At 44.2% G+C, this 20,224-nt stretch overlaps 1 protein-coding gene and 1 pseudogene across 2 annotated transcripts in view; both read left to right on the top strand.

The window, feature by feature from the left end:
* Nucleotides 1-19,873, top strand: part of LOC117086971 (leucine-rich repeat-containing protein 37A3-like) — a 29,987-nt gene extending 10,114 nt beyond the window's left edge. The window contains 9 exon segments of the mRNA XM_033216716.1: nt 2,271-2,342; nt 2,946-3,020; nt 11,950-12,068; nt 13,999-14,040; nt 14,043-14,515; nt 14,517-14,801; nt 14,804-15,817; nt 16,404-16,508; nt 19,650-19,873. Of these exon segments, the coding sequence (XP_033072607.1) occupies nt 2,271-2,342; nt 2,946-3,020; nt 11,950-12,068; nt 13,999-14,040; nt 14,043-14,515; nt 14,517-14,801; nt 14,804-15,817; nt 16,404-16,508; nt 19,650-19,712 (2,248 nt within the window). The 3' untranslated portion in view covers nt 19,713-19,873.
* LOC117087048 lies at nt 5,659-8,177 on the top strand (annotated as a pseudogene). Its single transcript, XR_004438663.1, has one exon. The product of XR_004438663.1 is annotated as an endophilin-A2-like (transcript).
* Nucleotides 19,874-20,224: the final 351 nt, after the last annotated feature.

Raw genomic sequence — 20,224 nt, 5'->3', positions numbered from 1 at the left:
AACTCCTGACCTCAGATGACCCGCCCTCCTCGGCCTCCCAAAGTGCTGGGATTACAGGCATGAGCCACCATGCCCGGCCAATAAATGGAAATGTTGACTCAAAAGAAGGAAGGGAGGGAGGGAAATGAAGAAAGAAAGAGAAAGAAAGAAAAGAAAAATGTAAAAACCCGTAAGGTTAAAGTAAACCCTTTTTCTTCCTACAGATTAAGCACGTGAGTTCAGATTACAGCTTTGCTTCTTTTTTCTTTCTTTTCTTTTTTTTTGGGGGGGGGGAGGGGATGGAGTTTTGTTCTTATTGTCCAGGCTGGAGTGCAATGGCACGATCTTGGCTCACCGCAACCTCCACCTCCCAGGTTCAAGCGATTCCCCTGCCTCAGTCTCCTAGTAGCTGGGATTACAGGCATGCGCCACCACACTCAGCTAATTTTGTATTTTTAGTAGAGATGGGGTTTCTCTATGTTGGTCAGGCTGGTCTTGAACTCCCGACCTCAGGTGATCTGCCTGCCTCAGCCTCCTAAAGTGCTAGGATTACAGGCGTGAGCCACCGCACCCAGCAGTTTAGCTTCTTAATAGCTTGGTGACCTAGGACAAGTTGTGTAACCTCAGTTTCCTCATTTATAAAATAGGGCAATAATATCTAGCACATAAGGTTGTTGTGAGGATTAAATGTGAAATGCCGATCACAAACACCTAGCAGCCCAATAGATACTCACTGTAATAATTATTATTTTTATAATTTCTGCAAAAGTGATGATTCTTGGGTTAATGTAAAGGCTGATTTTCTTTTATTTCTTCCTATTTCTTTTCTTTTTCTTGTTCACTTAAAAGAATTAAAAAGAAAATAGATTGCAGCATTTTGGAATAAAAATTCTCATCGAAATGAATTTATTCATTTTGTTGACATATAAACAAAATGTCGTTTGTTTATTCAGTAAACTTTTTTTTTTTTTGAGACAGTTTTGCTCTTGTTGCCCAGGCTGGAGTGCAGTGGTGCGATCTTGGATCACGACAACCTCCACCTCCCAGGTTCAAGCGATTCTCCTGCCTCAGCCTTCCCAAGTAGCTAGGATTACAGGCATGCACCACCAAACCTGGCTAATTTTATATTTTTACTAGAGATGGGGTTTCTCCGTGTGGGTCAGGCTGGTCTCAAACTCCTGACCTCAGGTGATCCGCCCACCTCAGCCTCCCAAAGTGCTGGGATTACAGGCATGAGCCACCACGCCCGGCCCAATAAACATTTATTAAATGCCTAGTAAATTTCAGACATCATGCCAGGCACAGGGATGACAATGAGAATAAGATGTGGTCTCTGCCCTCAAGGAGCCTGATAGTCCAGGAGACTGACAAGTAGACAGGTGATTACATGCAATGTAACAAAGGCTGTGATGTCATACAAGACAAGTGGGAGTATATGATGGGAGTATGGTTTTGACCCGTTCTTCCTTCTCTTAGATTTATCCCTTTTTCTTTGGCTATAAAGCAAAAGAATTGGTCCTATTTTTTTCCTTAACTGTGCAAATTAAACCATGAATTTGAAAAACTTTGCAAAGATAAAAGGCAAGCAGTCAGGCACAGTGGTTCACACCTGTAATCCTAACATTTTGGTAGGCTGAAGGGAGTGGATCACCTGAGGTCAGGAGTTCAAGACCAGCCTGGCCAACATGATGAAACCCAGTCTCTACTAAAAATACAAAAATTAGCTGGGAGTGGTGGCAGGCACTTGTAATCCCAGCTACTCAGGAGGCTGAGACAGGAGAATCGCTTGAACCCAGGAGGTGGAGGTTGCAATGAGCCAAGATGGAGCCATTGCTGTCCAGCCTGGGTGACAGAGCAAAACTCCATCTCAAAAAAACAAAACAAAACAAAACAGCAACAACAACAAAAATGAGCAACTTGAAGTAGGACAAGCAACCTGAATTATGGAGGACACTAGAAATAGTGTTTCCTACAGAGTCAGGGCTTCCCACCAACAGTCACTTCTAGGGTTTTTGACCTGAAAAGTTCTGTGGCATATTTTTCCTTTGCTATCCACTTTTTAAAATTTTTTCTATTTCTTCCCGTTTCTCTCCTCTACTTTATCTTCTAGAGACCTAGGTAGTTCCCAAAGGAATAGTGCTTTACGAAGTCTAATGGTGATTTATTAGGTAAAAATAGAAAATTTTTTTTTTTTTTACCTACAAGTTCCATACCAAAAAATGACTATAAACTTTTTATGCAATTTCACACATTGAAAATGCAGATAATTTTAATTCTATTGAATTTTTCAGAATTCTCAATCACAATCCTCTGACAACTGTTGAAGATCCGTATCTCTTTAAATTGCCGGCATTAAAATATTTGTAAGTACTATAGCACTTTCATGAGTCATGAGATGATTTATGCTCTTTTTAAATTTTTCATCAAAGATTAAGTATTTTGCATTTAGGCTAAAAAGTCATAATTTAAATTTTAACTGAGTTATTGAAAAAAGTTATTGGCAAAGAAAAGGATTAAGAAAGGATGTGTAATGGTCAAGACAGCCAGCAGGGCAAGAGAACAGTGTTGAAGAACCTGTATGGATTTGGAACATGTAGACACATGGAGGAATATTACTTAACCAAGAAAGCAAAGAAGAATAGGTGTTCATTATTCTAAAAAGGAAGAAAAGAGTAAATAATCAAGATGAGTGAATGCAATATGAAATGAGAAGTAAGATAAATGGTAAAAAAAAAAAAAAAAAAAGAAAAAATGTAAGTTCTATTCTTGAATATCATTAATTTGATGATGCAAATCAAATTTCTTTAATAAGAGGTCTCTGGAATTCTGTGGCAAATAAATTGTTGAGCTGACTTGTTTTATAGAGAAGCTGATATTGAAGTAATCACATGTCTTTGAATTATCTTTTAAAGTACAGAATTTTTTATTGGGGTTCATATCATGAATGTTTCGGCTTTCTTCCTTAGAGACATGGGAAAAACACAAGTCCCACTTGCAACACTTAAGAACATTCTCACGATGACTATTGAACTGGAAAAACTGTAAGTTATTTTTTTCTTAGATTTATTTTTACTTAATTGGATCTTTAGGTTTGTTTTATTATTTTTTAAAGTCAGGTTTATTGATATATAATTTTCATGTAATTCACCCTTTTTAAGGGTACAGTTTGATGAGTTTTGACAGATGTATAGTTACATAACCACCACCACATTCCCAATATAAAGCATTTCTGTTGCCTCAAAAAGGCCCCTTGTATCCCTTTGTAGTCGATTCCCTCCCCTCACCATCAGCCCCTGTTGGCTACTAATCTGATTTCTGTTCCTATACTTTCGCCTTTTCCAGAATGTCTTATAAATGAAATCATATAGCGTGTCGCCTCTTATGTTTGGCTTCTTTCACTTCGCTTTTTTTTTTTTTTTTTTTGAAACGGAGTCTCGCTGTCACCCAGGCTGCAGTGCAGCGGCATGACCTAGGCTCACTGCAACCTCCGCCTCCCAGGTTCAAGCGATTCTCCTGCCTCAGCCTCCCGAGTAGCTTAGCTTACAGGTGCATGCCACCACGCCCAGCAAATTTTTGTATTTTTAGTAGAGACAGGGTTTCACCATGTTGGCCAGGCTGGTTTCGAACTCCTGACCTCAATTGATCCACCCGCCTTGGCCTCCCAAAGTGCTTGAGTTACAGGTGTGAGCCACCGCACTCGACCCAGCAGATTTTTTTTTTTTTTTTTTTTTTGAGACAGAGCCTCGTTGCTGGAGTGCAGCAGCAAGATCTCAGCTCACCGCAACCTCTGCCTCCCAGGTTCAAACGATTCTTCTCCCCTCAGCCTCCTGAGTAACTGGGATTATAGCCTCGCACCACCACACCCAGCTAATTTTTGTATTTTTAGTGGAGATGGGGTTTCTTGTTGGCCAGGCTGGTCTCAAACTCCTGGCCTCACTTGATCCACCCGCCTTGGTCTCCCAAAGAGCTGGGATTACAGGCGTGAGCCACCACGCCTGGCCCGGTCCAGCAGATTCTTATATTTCAGTTTTTAAAGAAATGTTTGCCTTTCTACTGCTTGATGTGTAGTGGAATCTCATTGTGGTTTTAATTTGCATTTCTTTAATAGCTAGTGATGTTGAATATTCATGTGCAAATATCTTCTTTACTAAATTGTTCAAATCTGTTCCCATATTTTAATTGGATACTAGTCTTTTTATTGAGGTTTTTTTTCCCTGTAACCCTATGAAAGATTCATTATTATTGAATTTTAAGAGTGCTTTATAGACTCTAGATACAGGTCCTTTCAGGGACCAGGTACAGTGGTCCCTGCACATTGGGAGGCTGAGGCAGGAGGACTGCTTGAGGTCAGGAGTTTGAGACCACCTGGGCAATATGGTGAAACCTCGTCTCTACCAAAAATATAAAAATCAGCCAGGTGTGGTGGTGCTCACCTGTGGTCCCAGCTACTCGGGAAGCTGAGGTGGGAGGATTGCTTGAGCCGGGAGGTCGAGGCTGCAGTGAGCTGTGATCACCACTGCACTCCAGCCTGGGTCACAGAATGAGATACTATCTAAAAAATTAAACAAGTAAATAAAACAAAAAACAAGGCCTTTTAGATATGTGTTTGGTAAATATCTTCTCTCAGGTTGTGGTTTGTCTTTTCATTCTAAATATTTTCTAGCTGGGCACAGTGACTCACACCTGTAATCCCAGCACTTTGGGAGGACAAGGCAGGTGGATCACTTGAGGTCAGGAGTTCGAGACCATCCTGGCCAACGTGGCAAAACCCCCATCTCTACTACAAATACACAAATTAGCCAGGTGTGGTGGCACACACCTGTAATCCCAGCTACTCAGGAGGCTGAGGCACAAGAAGTGCTTGAACCTGGGAGGTGGAGGTTGCAATGAGCCAAGATTGCACCACTGTACTCCAGCCTGAGCAACAGAGTGAGACTCTGTCTCAAAAAAAAAAAAAAAAAATTAATAATAATTAAACTAAAAGTGTTTTCTGAAAAGTAGAAGTTTTTAATTTTGATCAGCTTTAAGTTAGCAGTTTTTTCTTATGGCTTGTGCTTTTTTGTTCCGTACCTAAGAAATCTTTAAGAACCTGTTGTCTAGTCCAAAGTGGAAAAGATTCACTCCTATGTCTTCTCCCAGAAATACTATCATTTAGGTCTATGATCCGTTTTTAGTTAATTTGAATATATGGTGTGAGGATGTATTTTTTTTTTTTTTTTTTTGCAATTGTATATTTATTTTTTGGAGAAACGAGGTCTCACGATGTTGCCCAGGCTGGTTTCAAACTCCTGGCCTCAGTGATCCTCCTGCCTCACCCTCCCAGAGTACTGGGATTACAGGCATGAGGCACCGTGCCTGGCCTTCTTTGCAATTATATATATATATACAGATGTGTGTGTGTGTGTGTGTGTGTGTATGTGTGTATATATATGTGTGTGTGTGTGCATATATGTATATGTGTGTGTGTATATATATATTAGCCAGGTGTGGTGGCACAGGCCTGTAGTCCCAGCTACTAGGGAGGCTGAGGTGGGAGGGTCACTTGAACTCAGAAGGTGGAGGTTGCAGTGAGCCAAGATGGCACCACTGCACTCCAGCCTGGGTGACAGAGCAAGACGTTGTCTTAAAAAAAAATTATATATATGTATATATGTGTGTATATATATATGTGTATGTGTGTGTGTGTATATGTATGTATTTCTGCAGGGCCCTACTGTGAGTTTGTTACACAACTGACTGCAACTTAAATAGTGCCACCACCCCACAATATGGCAAACTAAATAGAAACTCTGTTTTGCTAAGGCTGGTTGAGGGCAGTATGCAAGATTAGCATGGAAAGGGCCCTTCATTTCACACTCTGTTAATTTTTGTCAGGTCACTTTCTTATCTTGACCACATTGTCAGATCTGTTTTACTGCTCTAGCCTCACTTCCCTCAGCCTCCTGCAGCATCTTCCCTGTCAGCTAGATCCCTTCCTCTCTGGATGAAGTCCTCTTCATCGACCAGCTTTCTCACTTGGGTCTCTAAGACAGTGAGGATCTGTCTGCTTTTGTCTTGACCATTAGTGGATAGGAAAAATGCTCTCATTCTCTGTAACCATTTGTCACCAAGGCCATACAGACATTGAACTAACTGCCTTATTGGAGTTTATTACTGGAAGTCTTCAGGAGTTTACACATTTATATACAAAGTAAGTAGGCCAGTGCATTTGTCTTGTCTCATGTGTAATGATCTTTAATGGCGTATTGAAAAATTACCATTCTCAAGTAAAGATAATGTATACGTCAGGTCATTTACAGTCTCAAAGGTTTGTCAGTATACTTTAAAACAATCCTGGGAACAGTTCTATATTGAAGGAGACTGAAGAATCATGAACACTAGGCGGCGCTGGGGCTGGCAAGCACGTGGCGGAGGCGGTGCCAACGGGGGCTGCTGAGGCGGGCAGAGGGTTGGCGGCGCCTGGAAGCCTGTCGCTGGCACTGTCCCGGTGGGAGGCTCGGCAGCGGGCATGTCGGTGGTGGGGCTGAAGAACCATTTCTACAAGGCAAGCCAGCTGGTCAGTGAGAAGGTGGGAGGGGCTGAGGGGACCAAGCTGGATGATGACTTCAAAGAGATGGAGAAGGTGGATGTCACCAGCAAGGCGGTGACGGAAGTGCTGGCCAGGACCATCAAGTACCTGCAGCCCAACCCAAGCCTCGCAGGTAAGCTGACCATGCTCAACATGGTGTCCGAGATCTGGGGCCAGGTGAAGAACCCCAGCTACCTGCAGTCGGAGGGGCTCCTGAGCGAGTACCTGATCCCCCACCTGAAGGAGCTAGGCGGTGAGTCCAACTTCGGTGACACACTGCTGGATGTTGGCAAGTCCATGAAGCACCTGGTGGAGGTGAAGGACTCCCTGGACATAGAGGTCAAGCAGAACTTCATTGACCACCTCCAGAACCTGTGCGAGAACGACCTGAAGGAGATCCAGCACCACCAGTTGGAGGGCCGACGCCTGGACTTTGACTAAAAGAAGAAGCGGCAGGGCAAGATCCCCAATGAGGAGCTGCGCCAGGTGCTGGAGAAGTTTGAGGAGTCCAAGGAGGTGGTAGAAACCAGCATGCGCAACCTCCTGGAGACCAATATCGAGCAGGTGAGTTAGCTCCCAACCCTGGTGGAGGCGCAGCTGGACTGCTACCTGCGGGCCGTGCAGATCCCGGACAAGCTGGCAGAGAAGCCCAAGCGCAGAATGCAGGAAGCTTCCTCACGCCCCAAGCGGGAGTATAAGCCCAAGTCCCGGGAGCCCTTTGACCTCGGAGAGCCTGAGCAGTCCAACGGGGGCTTCCCCAGCACCACAGTCCCCAAGATCACAGCTTCCTCTTTCCGATCTTCCGACAAGCCCATCTGGACTCCTAGCAGGAGCATGCCACCCATAGACGAGTGGAGCTGCAAGGTGCTGTACAACCTCGAACCCTAGAACCATGGGGAACTGGGCTTCCATGAGGGTGACGTCATCACCTTGACCAACCAGATCAACTACAACTGGTATAGGGCATGCTGGACGGCCAGTCGGGCTTCTTCCTGCTCAGCTACGTGGACACGCTCGTGCCCCTGCCGCAGTGACTCGCCAGCGCCCCGCCCCTCTGTCCACACTGGGCGGCACCCCCTGCCGGGTCTTCTGCCTTCCTCCAGGCTCCTGCTGCTAGGATGGTGTCCAAGCCTGCCGGTGTCACCCAGTCCCAGGTCCTCGAGGTACTCCCTGAGCAGGGAGCCACACTTGGGTGGGGGGCTTATCTGGGTGGGTGGGGACGCCTGTTTACACTGGCGCTGACCCCCAACGGTGACAGCTGCCTTCCCTACTGCATTGCGCCAGCCTCCTCCTCACTCCCCAACTCCTTGCCTAGCTGGCCCAGGCGGGGCTAATCCTAAGGTACTCTCACAAACACTAGTGTTCCACCGCGGCAGCACCCACCTCCGTCCTGATCCCACAGGGACCCGGCCCACTGCCTGCCGTCGTGTCCTGTGGCCTTAACAGGATGAGATCAAGCGTCCCCCGGGTTGGCTCAGAGACAGGACCTTGGTTTTAAATCCTGTCCCAGCCTGGTGCTGGAGATGGGCCCTGGCCCCACTCCAGGGCCACTGCACCCCCACCTCACACATGCACTCCTCCCCAAGGCCAGGGCAGAGGGCCTCACTGCTTCCCCTGCCTGCTGTCAGCTTGCAGCCGGGGACAGAGGCCAGCTGGGATCTGTCCCAGGACAGAGAACATAGCCTCCTTCAGGGCCCCGCCTCCCAAGCCCCGCCCTCACAAAGCCAAGTACCTTTTCAGCTTTTCTTTTTTTTTTCTGCAAACTCCGCCTCCCAGGTTCACGCCATTCTCCTGCCTCAGCCTCCCGAGTAGCTGGGATTACAGGCGCCCACCACCTCGCCCGGCTAGTTTTTTGTATTTTTTAGTAGAGACGGGGTTTCACCGTGTTAGCCAGGATGGTCTCGATCTCCTGACCTCGTGATCCACCCGTCTCGGCCTTTTCAGCTTTTCAACTGCCCCCAGCCAGGGCCACGGAGGCCTGTGTCACTCTAGCACAAGCTGTCACCACCAACCACCCACATACACCCCAGCACACTTCGCACGGGATCACAGCCCCAGCCGTGCTGCTGAGGGCCAAGCACAAAGGCTCCAGTGAGCAAATGTTAAAGCTCCTCGTGGCCAGGCCTCCCCTTTCCCAGACACTACCACCCCACCCTGTGGGAAGTGGCCCTGACCATCTCCTCTAGGCCACAGCAGGCGGCCCTGGGGTCTCCAGACCCCTGCCCAGACCAGTAGGTCCGCAGCCCCAACATCTGCTTTGTCTGTCACCCAATCCAAAATCGATGAAATGGGGGGTCCTCTGGACTGGGCCACATTCACATTCCTCTCCCACTGTGGCCCAGCCTGAAGCCTCTGGACCCCAGGCTCTGCTCTGCGCCCTTTGTCAGCAGTACATGAAGGGCGCAGACACCCTGGCAGAGATGAGCACACAGCCTTGGACACGGTCCAGCGCAAAGTGAAATGTGTGCCTGAATTTTGTAAACAGAAGTATTAAATGTCTTTCTACAAAAAGAAAAAAAAAATCATGAACACTAAATGTAATGTCTGATGTTTGGTGATGTTTGATTGGATTCTCAATTTCTTAAGCCATGATATGATTAGGACAATTGTGAAAATGTGTATATGGATTACATAGTAGGCAATGATAATATTATTAAGTTTCATTGGGTGATGATAGTATTCTGGTTATGTAGGAGAATGTCTTGGTTCTTGGGGGCTGCACACTGAAGTCTTTAATGGTGAAGGGTCGTTATGTCTGCAACTGACTCTCAAATAGTTTGTCCAGAAAATGTATAGACAAACACACATGGAAAGCAAATGTGACAAAGTATTAGCTACTGTGGATTCCAGATGAAAGTTATACAGGTGCTCATTAGACCATTTGAAAATGCTTCCCAGCCATCCTAAGGCTTAAAGAAAAAAAAAGAAAATGTTTAAAATCAAAAGTTGGGGGCAGGAAAAGAATAACAAAACCTCTAGGCTCGTGCCTATAATCCCAGCACTTTGGGAGGCCAAGGAGAAAGGATTGCTTGAGCTCAGGAGTTCGAGACCAGCCTGGGCAACATGATGAAACCCCATCTCTACAAAATGTACAAAAATGAGCCAGGTGTGGTGGCACAAACCTGTAGTTCTAGCTACTCAGGAGGCTGAGGTGGGAGGATCACTTGAGCCCAGGAGACAGAGGCTTCAGTGAGCCAAGATTGTACCACTGCACTCAGCCTGTGTAACAGAGCGAGACCCAGCTTCAAAACAAACAAAAGAAACACCTTTGTGTCAGAGTTAAGGTTGCTGTATAATAAAATGCTGGGTTACGGTTCTGGGTCCAGTCCGCATGAAGATCAGAGGCTTCCACTGGACCCAAAGGAGTAATACTAGTCACTTGTGATTATTCCTCTGTAGGTTTGAAAGATGTGTCAGGCCAACTTATTGGATGCAGTTGTAATCTAAAACTCTATACATTGTACCCCCAACTCATAGACTTCAGATATCCATGAAACACTCTTCTGTCTCCACAGTCTTAATGTGGCCCTAATAAAGCCATCCTTTTGGAGGACTCAGAAAAGTGCGCCCCCTCCCCGCCCACCCAAAACCTCTGTAACGTAATAATTATAGTCATTAACATTTATTGACCACTCACTGTGTGCCAGGCATTTTTCACGTATTGATTTCATTTAATCCTCAAAACTTATTAGAGGTAGGTACTATTATAACAAGGCCAAGGAAAGAGATTAAGCAGTTTTCCCAAATTCACGTTATTAGTGGAGCTGGGATTTAAGCCTAGTCTGGCTGTGGAATCTGTATTCTTAATGACCATGCTATACTGCCTAAGATTAACCTTTTACTCCAGTTACAGAGATTGTTTTTATCTCTCTGAAACTGCCCCCAATAAGCCATAACAATAAATTAATCAATTGTCTTGGTTATCTCTTTTGCCCAAATTTATACTTTGAAAAAAATTCAAACATGCCAGAAAGATGAAAGAACAGTACAGAATCCAATCAAAGATCAGGCACTGCGTGTCATGTCTTCATTTCCTTTCATCTAAAACATTCCTCTACTTTCTTTGATCTTTCATGACGTTGGCATGTTTTAAGAGTCAAAGATAGTTGTCTTGTAAATTGTCCTACAATCTGGATTTCTCTGTTTCCTCATGATGAGATTCAAGTGAAGCATTTTTGGGAAGAATACTGCATAGGCGATGTATCCTTCCTGCCTCGGGATCGCAGGTGACCTGTAATATGAGGTTTGATCACTTGTTGAAGGTAATCTTCCAGGTCTCTCCATTGTAGTTATTTTGCTGGGTGTGGTGGCTCATGCTTGTAATCCCAGCACTTTGGAAGGCTGAGACAAGCAGATTGCTGGAGTCTAGGAGTTTTAGACTAGCCTGAGCAAAAGGTGAAACCCTGTGTCTGCTAAAAATACAAAAAAAAAAAAAAAAAAAAAAAAATTAGCTGGGTGTGGTGGTGCAAGCCTATAGTCCCAGGGACTGAATTTGAAGGGTCACTTGAGCCCAGAGGGGTCAAGGCTGCAGTGAGCTATGATTTTGCCACTGTATTTCAGCCTGGGTGATAGAGTCAGACCTTGTCTCGTTTTTTAAAAAAGTAATTTTTCCTATAGTTAATAAATAATGTGTGAGGTAGTACTTTGAGATCAGTGAAGATCCTGTTCTCAGATGTCTTTTCACCCAGCTGTCCATCAGTGATAATCCTTGTCTGAATCAATTTTTATTACTGGTGGTTGCAAAGTGACACTTTTTAAAATTCTGTCATTCCTTCCACATTTATTATCTGGCTTTATTTCATTAAAGAACAACTCCCCTTCTTTCTTTTTTAATATCATTCTTCATTGATTCTTTTTTATATATTAATTATGTTATAGCTTATTATTGTTGTTATTCTTTTGAATGCTCAAATTGTCCAGATTTGACCAATGCAATCTCTGTTATTTTTTTAACCCCACAATCCACGTTGAACTAAGCTATTTTTAATGCCCAGAGTAATTTCTAGTATTTCCCACTCCCAACAGGAATTGAGAAAGGGCCTCCAGAAGTTGGGGACTTATTCAGACTCTTCTTAGAAGTCTACCTTCTTCCTGTGTACTTTGAGCCCAAAGTGAGACTTTTGAGTTGGGAAGAAATACTTCTGAATTAAACTACTGATCAGCGTCACCCAATTCTAATCCCAACCACCTTTATTCTAAGCATACCATACTCACTGCCATGCTTACCCTTCAGTTGGGCACCTCTGTCCTCCTTCCTATGGGCCTTCTAGTTCCTACCCAACTGTTCAGTCCACAGGCCTCAATAACACCTTTTCACCCAGCCCTCTGGTAGCGTTGGCCTGCCTCCTTTACCTACTCAACCGCTTTACCACTAATTTATTGTTCTCTGTTTTCATCTATAGGATCTTACCTAGCCATATGGCCTGCTGCCTCTGCCAATTTAAAAACAGCATTGAGGCTGTCTGCAAGACAGTCAAGCTGCATTGCAACAGTACATGTCTGACAAGCACCATACGTTGTCGTGAGTCCAAATTGCCTGGTGATCAATTGTTACATTATTTTAAGTGTTTGTTTTTAAATTTTTTATTTTTAATTGATAAATTTGTAAAGTAATGATATAATTGCTTTATTTTTATTTACTCATTCAGAGTTAAACTCCCTCAATTTCTGAACTATTCCCTTGCTGAGAGTCAGGTTCTCAGTTATTATTAGAAAATGTAATAATAGAACTGTTCCATATTCATAAAGGACCAAGACAAAGGAATGGGAAGACTAGGCAATAACATTAACATCCACACACTGTGTACTGTGCTCTCTGCTTGGTGCTTTGCCCCCAGTGATAATTTCTTCATACAGTGCAATGTAGTTTGTAAGCTGGTTTTATATCCATGAGATCTCAAGTACTCGCGGCCTTATAGGACAGATGTAGATCCGGGTTTTTTTGTTTTTGTTTTTACAATTTTATAAGAGTACAAGTGATGCTATTTTATTTGAAGCCTGAGAGCTTCTGGTTCCATAACCAGAAATTGCTACCTGGCTCTTCTAATGGAATGAGGGATTTTCCAAGCTTAGACCATCCAACTCTGAACTTGCTCTGAATCTCAAACCTTTCTATTCACAGAACAAATGCTCAAGTGCTTTCAGGAGTTTTTCTGTAGATTAGGTTTATTAGCACCAACTTCATGACTTCTAAAATGTGACTGCTTTCATGTCCGGATAGCTTGAATACAGGTATCTACCAGTGATATGGGGTGGATGATGAATAATGCCTGGCTACTTATTTAAAGAAAATGTTGCTTATTTTTCAAAACTTTTTTTTACCAATTATATTCTTCCCTTCTCCCCAAGAGGTGGGCAGAAAAGCATTGGTAATCTCCTTTTACAGATGAGGAAAAACAAGATCAGAGGTGCTAGGTGCTGTACCTTGTGCCAGGTCTTCTGTCCCAATTCTGTGTTCTCCCCAAGCCCATCTTTCTCCTTTCTCACAATCTTGACTTCTTCCTCCGACCCTCAGCACCGCCCAAGATACTTTTAATTCTGGAAAAGAAAGCCAGCTGCACACTGGTACATTTGACCTTCATGCAGTCAGAAGCTTTGGATGATTCTGCATCCAAAATATTAGAGATGAAATGAAAGCAAAGTAGGTATCTGACGAAAGTTGCTTTTTCCCTTCTGCATTTTAGGACCTCAAGTAATGTTTATCCAGAAACTGCTGTCATACCATAGATTCATTGTACATTCAACAACATAAGCCTACAATCTGGCAAATTAAAAATCTCTTAACCTACACCCTGAATCCCTGCCCAAATTTAAGAAAAGAATTAGGGTGGACGCAGTTTTTTCCATGTCGCGTCTTCTGTGATGGGGCTACAGTATGTGGGAGCAGAGAATGGGGTGGGTGGGTGGCGCGTGTGCCAGATGAGGATCTATCAGCAATGGGAGGGATCCTCCACTTTAGCATCTCCACCCTGCTCCTCTCAGAGGACTGCCTTTCATTGCATTCAGCTGTGATGGTAGCGAGACTACAGGTACACCGAGGACAAGGAGAGAGGGAGCCTTGTGCTCTCTCTGCATCTGAGGCAGGACAGCACAGGGTACGGAGCAGTCTGCAGAGAGGCCAGCTCATCAGGTCATCATGGTAGCACTTGTCTTCCACCTTGAGCTTTGAGCACTGGGCAACTGGCCCCTGGGGATCAACAGAATAATCCTAAGCAGACTTACTCTGTGTCACACTATGGAATGTTCCAAGTAGGTGGCCATGTTTTCAAAAGATGTTTTTTCCTCCTTTTGTTGCCATTTCATAGGTTTAGGATTGGGTGTATGTTTCCGCTCTGAATGGCACCCGAATGTTTGCTGACTCCTACTCCGTGTGACTGGGGCGTACAGCTGTGGACTGATGCGTGCCGTCCCATCATCTTTCATGATCAAAGCAGTCTCTTCTTTTTTCACAGATGAAGAAGCATCCATAGGGAATCGAGAAGGAGCGTTCATGAAGTGTTACAGGCCCGGAAGGAGCACACGAGCACTGAGCTGACTATTGAGCCGGAGGCACCCTCAGACAGCAGTGGCATCAACTTGTCAGGCTTTGGGAGTGAGCAGCTAGACACCAATGATGAGAGTGAGGTTATCAGTGCACTAAGTTACATCTTGCCTTATTTCTCAGCAGGAAATCTAGATGCGGAATCAATGTTGTTACCATTCATGAAACTACTCTTTTCTAATGCGCAAGATGGAGATAGGCCCCTGAGTATTTTGGAAAACAATACAAAGGGCCCCTCTCTTCAACCTGCATCCAACAACTCAAGTTATGAAAATAAATTGAGAAAGCTGTATTTGCTAGAAAATGTGTTACATGCAGAAACACAAGAAAAAATCGATGAAGTTAAAAGGGAAGAAAAAACTGCCATGCTTATGCAGACCAGCCTTCTAGGTAAGAAATTTAAACGCCAAATATTTGAAAAGAAATCATTCATTTATCCAACCACAGGAAAACAGCCTGATAAAGATTCAAAGTGTAGGCAAAAACCTGCAGAGAGTGAACAGAGTCCTCCTGGGCCCAAGGAGCATCCAGAAAAGGCACTTCAAAGAGGTGGGAAAGCAGAGCACCAGGAGGGAGGAGGGTGCACGGGCATTTGTGGAGAACGCTGCCCAAGAAAAAAGGCTCAGGAGCCCAGTCCCAGGGGAGCTGGAACAGCCTCACATAGAGCAGGGGCCCGAGAAGTTAGCAGGAAATGCCATCTACGCATTTGAAGCAGGAAGCCTTCATTCACCCAAGAGCGTAAGGCGGCAATCTCCTCTGTGCTGAAATGCTTCTTCATGGGTGAGCCTTCTGCTTCCACCCCTGCAAAAGCCCTACCTCAGGTCAGAGACAGATCAAAAGACTCAACCTACAGTATTTTAATTTTAGAAAATGCAGAGGCTAGAGTTAAGAATACAAAGGCTGCTAGACCAATCGTATATGCCAGAAAAAACTACTGCTATCATAAAACTCGCTACCGTGTGGCCCACAGAACACCCAAGGCCAAAAAGAGTCGAAATTTGAGAAAGAAAAATTATCTCGATAGACTGATGCTTGCAAACAGGCCGCCATTCTCTGCAGCGAACAGCCCCATAAATTCCCCTTCACAAAGGGCTTTTTTGCCTTTAGTAGACCTGAGTCCTAAGGAAAATCCTTTTCCTAAACTATTTGATACTTCAGAACGTGTTACAGAGAACACGAATGTAAAAGACACAACTGCAAGAAATGCCTTCGAAGAAAACATTTTTATGGAAACCACTACTATGCCAGAATGCACCATCTCTGAAAACACAAACTACAATCCTCCTCCTGAGGCAGATTCTGCTGGGATTGCGTTCAACTTAGGGCCATCTGTTAAACAAACCGATCCAACACAATGGGAATACAACAACGTGGGCACTGACCTGTCCCCTGAGCCCAAAAGCTTCAATTATCCATTGCTCTCATCCCCAGGTGATCAGTTTGAAATTCAGCTAACCGAGCAGCTACGATCCCTCATCCCCACCGAGGATGTGAGAAGGTTTATTTCTCATGTTATCCGGACCTTAAAGATGGACTGCTCTGACACCCATGTGCAACTGACCTGTGCCAAGCTCATCTCCAGGACAGGCCTCCTGATGAAGCTTCTTAGTGAGCAGAAGGAAGTAAAGGCGTCCAAGGCAGAATGGGATACGGACCAATGGAAAACTGAGAACTATATTAATGAGAGCATGGAAACCCAGAGTGAACAGAAAGAGCAGAAGTCGAGCGAGGTGAGGACCACACAGAAACATGAGACCCAGATTTCCCATCATTTAGTGTATGCCAGGAAAGTGCCCACACCAGAGAACCTGGAATTCCCAGGCCATAGCTTGTCTTGGCCATGTAAGTTTGGCCATGACTGTGATCTCCCATTTTGCTCATTTAGAGAGTGAAATAGATTAGTACACAAGATGAACTACAGGTGAGGTGGGGTGGCTCATGCCTGTAATCCCAGCACTTTGGGAGGCCGAGGTGGGTGGATCACTTGAGGTCAGGAGTTTGAGACCAGCTTGGCCAACATAGTGAAACCCTGTCTCCACAAAAATAAAAAAAAATTAGCTGGGGTGATGACACATGCCTGTAGTCCCAGCTACTAGAGAGGCTGAGGTGGGAGGATCACCTGAACCCAGGGAAGTGGAGTCTGTAGTGAACCGTGATCACACCACTGCACTCCAGCCTGGGTGACAGAGTGAGACTCTGTCTCAAAAAAAAAAAAAAAAAAAACCTGTAAGCTACTCACCTGGAATACTGGGGTTTTGAGAAGTTAGCTTCCATTCTCTTTTTTTTTTTTTTAATTGTTCTTTCCTTTTTTTTTAGCTCATGAAAGACTTTCCAGGATATGCTTTTGACTACAAAATCATCTTGGCAGTATCTGTGACTGTAATACTAACAATTGTGGTTATAATTTTTTGTCTCATTGAGGTAAGGACAATAATTCAGGTTTTCAGAATGCAGTCCTGTCTTTTTGTGGATTCAGAGCTCACAAACTGAAAACCAAAGCCACTTCCCCACCTGCTGCTACTTGACATTCTTTTTCAGTCCTTTAAGGCTGAGGTATACTTTGTTCTTTTACTGCAGTGTATATTCCAGGATTTTAAAGGATCCTCATTTCCAGGAGGTCTCTGTGAAATGAAACCAAGTTAATCCCACTAGACTATTTTAAGAAGTTGATATAATAGCAAAATTTCTCCCACGTAAAACGATGTCAACAATTAGATGTACTCACCAAGTCACCCCTTACTCTGCCACTAATTTATTTCCTTGTTGCTGAAATGATGAGAGACGTATAATCTCCACCCTCACGAAGTTGTCATCACCCTGGAGAGGAAGGAGCCAGCCAATAGAGAGAACTATTGTCTTGTAGACTTATTAGATTCACACAGTATCATCCTTTTCCAGTGTGTAAGGCATTGTCTAAATAGGTCCAGTTAAAGCACTACAGAGTAGCCATTTAAAAAAAAAATTGTTGGCCACATTTTTAAGTTCACAGGGGAGGGGGAATGTCTCATACTCCAGCCCTCCTGAGCCTCGGCCCTCTGTGAGATGTGTCACCATTTCTTGGACACCATGTGAGACATTCCCCCTCGGATCAGAGATGCTCAACCTGCATTAACATGTCTAAAGCCTACATCTGGCTACTCTGGGGCGAGTCCTGTTCACAGTGCCCATTCCTGGAGCTTGCCTCTGTTTGCCTTTTGTTCGATTACATGATGTATTACTTTTCCCAAGAGGCCACTGCTAGCATATTGGAAGAGTGATTTAATAAGCTGGCAACCTTGACGCCATGCTCCCAATCCAACCTTATTTGCCTCATTTACCATTTCCATTATTGTGGCAGCCCTCCATTCCAGCCAGATCAGCCCCTCACCATACCCCAGTCACACCATCCGCATTTCTGCTCTTGTCTGTGCATTTGTCCATCTAAAATGCCCTTATTTCACTCTGCCTGTGGGAGTCCCATGAATCTCTCCAAAGCCAACTCAAGTTCATCTTTCTGCTTGAAACCTTCCCTGAATAGGCCAGGCGTGGTGGCTCACGCTTGTAATCCCAGCACTTTCAGAGGCTGAGGCGGCGGATCATGAGGTCAGGAGATCGAGACCATCCTGGCTAACACAGTGAAACCCTGTCTCTACTAAAAATACAAAAAATTAGCTGTGCGTGGTGGCAGGCGCATGTAGTCCCAGCTACTCGTGAGGCTGAGGCAGGAGAATAGCGTGAACCTGGGAGGCAGAGCATGCAGTGAGCCAAGATCGGGCCACCGCACTCGAGCTTTGGTGACAAAGCGAGACTCTGCCTCAAAAAACAAAAACAAAACAAAACAAAAAAAACACCTTCCCTGAATATTCCAGCCCTCCTGAGCCTAGTCCCTTTGTGAGATTTGTCCCCATTTCTTGGACACCATATGAGACACTTCAGAGGCTGAAGTGGGAGGATTGTTTGAGCCTGGGAGGTTGAGGATGAAGTGAGCTGTGGTCATACCACCGCACTCTAGCCTGGACAACAGAGCGAGACCCTGTCTTAAAAATAGCTACCACCAAAAACTGTCTTGGGATTTGAATAGGATTACCTTAAATTTGTAGATTAATTTGAGAATTGACATCTATACAACATTCTGGGAACGTGGTATTTCATGTCATTTCTTCATTTCTTGTTAATGTCTTTCAGAAGAGTTTTAGGGTTTCCATCATACAGATCTTACACGTCTTTTGTTACATAACAGATCTTTGTATTTTTCTTCCTAAATACTTCATACATTTGTATTGCCATTGTAAATGGGACTTACTTCCATTTCTAATTAGTTATTGGTGGTGCATCTGACAAGTATTTGACTTTTGTGTGCTGCTCTCTTGATTTGGTTTCTAGTCGCCGTACTGAATTCTCATATTACTTCCAGTAAAATCTTAGTTGATTCTCTTAGGCTTCTTTGGCTAACATTTATTATTTTATATGCAAATAATGATAGTTTTGCCTCTTACTTTTAAATACGTACACTCTTCCCTTCCTTTCCTTTCTCTTTTTCTCTTTCTCAGGGCCTTGTTGTCACCCAGACTGGAGAGCAATGGTGTGATCTAGCTCACTGTAACCTCAAACTCCTGGGCTTAGGGGATCCTCCTGCCTCAGCTTCCAGAGTGGCTGGGACTACAGGCAGGCAGTGAAATTTTAAAACTTTTTTTGTAGACACAAGGTCTTGCTATGTTGCCCAGGCTGGTTTTCCTGCCACTTTAGAGCAGGTTTCCTTTTTTTTCATACTTTTAAGAGTTTTTTATTAGGAATTGTCCATTGAATGTTAGCTAAAACAGCCAAAAAAATGCATTAAGTGTCAGCTGCATGCAAGACCCTAAGTTAGATACAGTTAGCCCTCTTCATCAGCAGATCCACATCTTCAGATTCAACTGGATGAGGTGAATATTTGAAAAAAGAAACAATAAAAATACAAATAGAAAGTACAGTATAACAACTGTTGCCATTGTACAATATCTATACATTTTATTAGTGATGACCTAAAGTACATGGGACCAGGCATGGTGACTGACACTTGTAGTCCCAACACTTTGGGAGGCCAACCTGGGCAGCATAGTGAGACCTTGTCTTCAATAAAAATAAAAAAAAAAAAGCCAGGTGTGGTGGTATGCACCTGTAGTCCCAGCTACCAAAGAAACTGAGGTGGGAGGATCATTGGAGCCCAGGAGGTTGAGGCTGCAGTGAGCTGTGATTGTGACACTGCACTCCAGCCTAAGTGACAGGACGATCCTGTCTCCAAGTAAGTAAAGTATTTGGGGGGATATGTGTTGGTTATATGCAAATACTGCACCATTATAAGGGACTGAGCATCCACCGATTCTGGCATGGTGTGGGGGCGGTATCCTAGAACCAGTCCCCCGCAGGATAGCAAGGATGACTGAACTGTGGAAGAATCAAAGCTCTGTTGAACATCATACAATTCCTGTCTTCAAAAAACTTATCAGGTAGATGAGACTTATAATGAATAAAAGGAATGAATACAGATTTGCAGATAGTGGTTGCTGTGATGGATAATCTCAATTGTGTTTTCTTCCAAAACAGATTCATTCCCACAGAAGGGCATTGAAGGAAGTTAAAGAAGCCTCATCAGTGTTAGAACCCTGAGCCCACGTTAAGGCATCCAGATGGCCTGGAGCCATGTTTTTTAAATGTTATTATTAAATATTGTTTTTTTGCTGGTTAAATCAATGATAACATTCTTTACTTTGTGGTTGTGTTCTTCAAAATGAGGATTTTTAACAATAATAAAAATAAAGCTTGTTAGATCTTTTTTTTTTTTTTTTTTTTTTGAGACGGAGTCTCGCTCTGTCGCCCAGGCTGGAGTGCAGTGGCCAGATCTCAGCTCACTGCAAACTCCGCCTCCTGAGTTTACGCCATTCTCCTGCCTCAGCCTCCCAAGTAGCTGGGACTACAGGCGCCCGCCACCTCGCCCGGCTAGTTTTTTGTATTTTTTAGTAGAGACGGGGTTTCACCGTGTTAGCCAGGATGGTCTCGATCTCCTGACCTCGTGATCCGCCCATCTCGGCCTCCCAAAGTGCTGGGATTACAGGCTTGAGCCACCGCGCCCGGCCAATCTTTTTTAATTTTAATAAATTGCTTCCTGAATATTTGACTAA

This window comes from Trachypithecus francoisi, unplaced genomic scaffold (genome assembly GCF_009764315.1).
Source record: "Trachypithecus francoisi isolate TF-2019V2 unplaced genomic scaffold, Tfra_2.0 Contig00057_ERROPOS647011, whole genome shotgun sequence".
Taxonomy (NCBI): domain Eukaryota; kingdom Metazoa; phylum Chordata; class Mammalia; order Primates; family Cercopithecidae; genus Trachypithecus; species Trachypithecus francoisi.
This window is presented reverse-complemented; position numbering and strand designations above follow the sequence as displayed.